Source organism: Lolium perenne, chromosome 4 (assembly GCF_019359855.2).
Source record: "Lolium perenne isolate Kyuss_39 chromosome 4, Kyuss_2.0, whole genome shotgun sequence".
NCBI lineage: Eukaryota > Viridiplantae > Streptophyta > Magnoliopsida > Poales > Poaceae > Lolium > Lolium perenne.
This window is the reverse complement of record NC_067247.2, coordinates 59,731,134-59,735,763: the sequence shown is the minus strand read 5'-3', so window position 1 is coordinate 59,735,763 and position 4,630 is coordinate 59,731,134. Positions and strand designations below refer to the sequence as shown.

The 4,630-nt window shown below is 44.6% G+C and overlaps 1 protein-coding gene across 1 annotated transcript; it reads right to left on the bottom strand.

Annotated features, from left to right (window-relative positions):
- Positions 1-1,845: 1,845 nt before the first annotated feature.
- Positions 1,846-4,367, bottom strand: LOC127292675 (thioredoxin-like protein HCF164, chloroplastic). The gene is made up of 4 exons (XM_051322121.1): positions 4,110-4,367; positions 3,707-3,937; positions 2,858-2,961; positions 1,846-2,398 (listed from the first exon to the last, which is right to left on the bottom strand). The coding sequence occupies exons 1-4, from the start codon at positions 4,284-4,286 to the stop codon at positions 2,116-2,118; spliced, it is 795 nt and encodes a 264-aa protein (XP_051178081.1). The 5' UTR covers positions 4,287-4,367; the 3' UTR covers positions 1,846-2,115.
- Between the last annotated feature and the right edge of the window lie 263 nt (positions 4,368-4,630).

The following is a 4,630-nucleotide window of genomic DNA, read 5'->3' as shown; positions in this document are numbered from 1 at the left end:
CCATTGTTCAAGGATTCTTCAAAGGAAAAAAGGCAAGAAAGGCAAGAAAGGGAAAGAATGGAAGTCGTTCATTCTACGCCATTATTGGAAGGAGCTAGAGAATGATGAGAAGTGAAGAACCGTGGCTTGTATGATGTGCCAAGGAGGAGTACCAAGAGCTCGGTTGGCGATGCAACAATTCGTGATGATGATGTCATGATCAATTGTTGTCAAAGAAGCAAATGATGGGATACATGGGTAGCATGGCCGGCAGCATTGGAGCTTCCATGGCCGACGGCTTTGGTGGAGGCATGCCCGACATGGGTGCATGGGTGGCGCCATGCCCGAAATTGATGGCTACATGGGGAGAGGCGTTCCCGACATGGGAGCATACATGGTTGACACCATGCCCAACTTTGGTGGAGACATGCCCGGCATGGGGAACCTACATGAGTGGAGTCTTTGGAGGTTCCATGGTGGAGACATTGGTGTTTCCATAGGCGGTGGAATACCTTCCATGGCCGGTGGCATGAGTGGTGGCATTTCTTCCAACACCGTCCATGTTGGTGATGATGCCAATGGAGAATAGGCACCACAAGAAGATGGTACCAATGGAGGCAATGAAGGCAACGAAGTCATTGGATGCAATGGAGGAACGAACGTCACTGAGCCATGATGAGTGGCTTCGTCATGGTCCTTGTGTGTTCGTGAAACTATGTTGTTTGTCTACGTTTGTTTGTCGAACTTCGTGTATGCTTGTGTCTATGGTGAACCATGCTATGCTTGTTGAACTATGCAATGCTTGAACTTGATGATAAGTCTGTGATAAACTTAATGATATGTGTGCGCTTGATATTAATTTGTATGTTATTTATTATATATGTGATATTTATTTCACGAACATTCATCATAGTTCATCCATATGTTTGTAAATCTAAAATATAGATCACTTAGATGGTGATATATAATACATCATCTGATGTAGTGGCTTCAAATTCAAATAGGAGTTATGGAATAATGCTAAATTGAAATGTTTATTTCTCTAGAATTGCTGGTTTGATGAACATACTTTTGTCGGGAGGAATGAGAGAGAGATTCGCCATCGGGGGGCCTCCCTCGGATCCGCTTGGCCACCGCTGTGACAACAACCGTCCAGCCAGGTCAAATATGCGTCAACGGAGTCCGTATCGACTTACAAGACACCGAAGTAATGGCACCACCGTCTTCCCACCTACTTTGAAGAGCCTTCTCGCCCATACATTGTCTAGTCCACCGCCCTCGTCTCCTCCTCTCTCTTAGAGGCTAGGCCATCAGCTTGGGCAAGTTCCCGTGTCGCCAGTGTCAGCCGGCAAGGCGTTGGGGAAGAGATGCGGAAACACGCTCTATGGCTAGACCCACGGTTCGCTGTAGACAACAGCTACTAGTCAACACTATTTCACGAGGAGCGAGAGGTGGTGCTGAACCGCTTCACCAACGAGCATTCACCGTCAAAGAAGAACATCGCCAAGCGAAGGTAGTTCTGGTTAGTGGGTCAGTGCACAGCCACACCGTCAGGGATGTCATCGACAATGCTCGCCTCGTGTCCTTCATTCAGTCGGCTACGGAGGCCAACATCATCAATATCGACTACCACAATGAAAAAAAATAGGAATTTGTTTAAATTATTTTTCAAAAATTTGTAAACCTTCTTAGTTTTCAATAAAAATCGTCAGTGTTGTTTTTAGAGGTTTTTATTTTAGAGGTTTTTATTGGGCCAGTTGCAATATACGGGGCGCGCTGGAGCTGGAGATGCTCTTATGTGGTCATCTCTTTCTATGGATGTGAAGTTGTATGTGTATCATCTTTACAATTGCGGAAAGAGAACACTTCAAAGAGCCGTGCGCCACGGGTATTCAACTAGTATTGGTAAAGAGTTATATTACCACAGCCCTCAAAAGGGCATTGCTAACGATGCATCTACTTCATGAAATATGTGTGACATCATGTATAGACATACTTCCGGTAATCAACGGCATGCCCACTTCTCCTGTAGAAAGACAACATATATGCTAGTAACTATCTTCAAGAGAGAACACAGCTTACTTGTCACCGAGTCTTGGCGTTATAACTAAAACTAGTAGCCATGAAGAGTTATTACTAGCCATGGCTTCTGGGATCGGCAACTTGATGAACTTTTCTGAATTCTGCACTCGAGTATTGACCGACGGCTCGTGCATGAGGTATCGTGGCATCACCAGAAGCTAGAGCAACAACATTATCAAGGAAATATTGTTTTGGAAGCTTCCCAACAACATTACCTTCCTCATTTCCTTCCTTGTCCAGAAAGGCGAAATGAGGAATACCTTCTACTCCAAATTCGTCAAGCTCTTGTTCCCACTTTGTATTGTCGACATTCAACATGACAAAGTTGATTTGGTCCCTACAAACAATTCTCAAGGTAAGTTAACTAGAATTTGAAGAAACGTTAACTACTTCCAGTTCCAGTCAGTATATGTATCTCTGTTGGTGTTATAATGCCTTAGATATGGAACTAGAGTAGTCATTTTATAACTAGAACTCCTCATCCTCGAAAAAAAAAACTAGAACTGCTCTTTAACATGATGCAAATTTATGTTCCTTCCCAAAAATAATTTGAAATGCACAAATGCATATGAGCCTGGGTGTAGATTAGAACCATCGACATTTAGACTCACTTGAACTGTGGTCTATGAGTACTATAAAAGAAATTACACAGGTACAACCCTATTATATGGATGGTGCATATTAGGATCAGTACGAAAGCATAAATACCCATTTCGTCAATTATGGAACCAAACCATATTAGGATCAGTAAGGATTGAGAGAAGTAGTAATAGTGTAAATATTAGAAGAAAGCTACCTGTACTGTTGCTCAACTTTGTAGATATCCGGAGCTAACTCTCGGCAGACTTCACACCAGTCTGCGTAAAACTCAACAACAGTGGGTTTGCCATTTGCTAGAGCCTGCAGATGCACTTATCAGGTTATTCAGATTTCGAGGGCAAGCAGGCATGTAATTCAAAAAAAATATGAGAAGAAAATGTAGTCAGCAGAACAAGAAATATTAGGCCTGATCATACTATGGTCGCTTGTCAATTTGACATGAAAGACATTCATCATAGTGCGCAAATCCATGAACACTAGCTTACTAATGGGCAACTTATACTACTTACAGAGCAAGCTTTCACATGAAACGTTACTAAATCCATGAACTACAAATAAAAAAAAAAATCATCATCATGAGGCAACTTCCAGAGGAGAAAAACTAACATCTTGCAAGTTGACTAAAATGAACTGAAAGTAATCTGTCAAATGTCCATGAAAGTGACTAGATGAGTTAACTGTTACGAATTAGCTGATAAAAAGTTCTGATCAAGATTGAAGCAGGTAGCATGGTTGCAATGACATGTTATATAAAGAAGTGACACTTATATATATTCAGTGCAATTATTCCCATCGATGTCTGTTGAGTTCTACCATAGTCAGCAATGGACTATGTTTAGCTGTTCACTTACTGCAACCGTAAGCATCAACATATATGTGGAAGGTTGCGCTAGCTAACTTCAAGTGGATAGAATGGCAGCGAAACCTTCTTTTTCTGTTGACACTTAGCACTACCAACATATTCTGCACAGCAAGAATCCTTTTTCCCAGCATAGGTTGTTTTTACATTATTCAGTACAGAATTAAGAGAGCTAGAATCACTGACCTCTTCATATGGTACAGCATTGGCTGCTAGATCTTTCAGAGAGAACCCGCCTAGTTTGAACCTCTGCGATGCAAAGAGGCTCACCGCGCCAAGAGTGGAGAGCAAAGCCACCCTCCTGTTGAGATCCTTGTCTGGGACAGGTGGCTCCCCAGCAGGCTCCTGGGGTTTGCTACTGCTGCTGCTTGGCTGAGCCTTTTCCTCACCCAATTCGGCTTTGACCTCCTGCTCGTCCTGTGGAAGCAAGGGGAGCAGGAATCACTTCACAGTTCATGCTACAGTGCTATCTGACTGAAACATTACGAGTAATAATGTGAATACTAAGCAAAGAGGGCAGTAATCAGTTCATCCTCTGAACCGAATCAGTACGAGTATGATGTTATCTTGGTGGGATGCTAGGTCTCACCGTCTTCGACTCCGCGGAGTCGGGCGGCGCGACGCAGGACAGGGTTCTCGGCCGGCGACGGCCACGGCGCAGATGGACAAACGGCGAAGGTGGAAGCGAGCGCCTGTGGGATCCAGCGAGGCCCGGCCGCAGGTCGGGGAGGAGCAGGCCGGAGCACCTCGAGACCACACTCGCCATTCTCAGTTACGGTTCGGGACTTCGGGATGGCGGAGGAAAGAGGAAGGGACGAACTGACGAAGAGCCGCCGGGGTGCCGGGTCAAAGGAGAAGATGATGATGTGGGTGGCGGACGCGGCGCCACGTCGCCCGTAATCGTGTGAAGGAATTCTGAGTTGCCTGAAATTTTGGTGAATCTCAGGCACCTGAAATATTTTTTTTTTTTTTGAGAAATCAACGGGGGGCGATTTGCCCACCTGAACTTCATATTTCATCAAAAAACAGGAATACAAGGAGCGACATCAGGGTGGGAGGCTGTAACGGCAGCATTTCCTGAGTCTGGGGGCGGCATACCGCGCCCAAGAT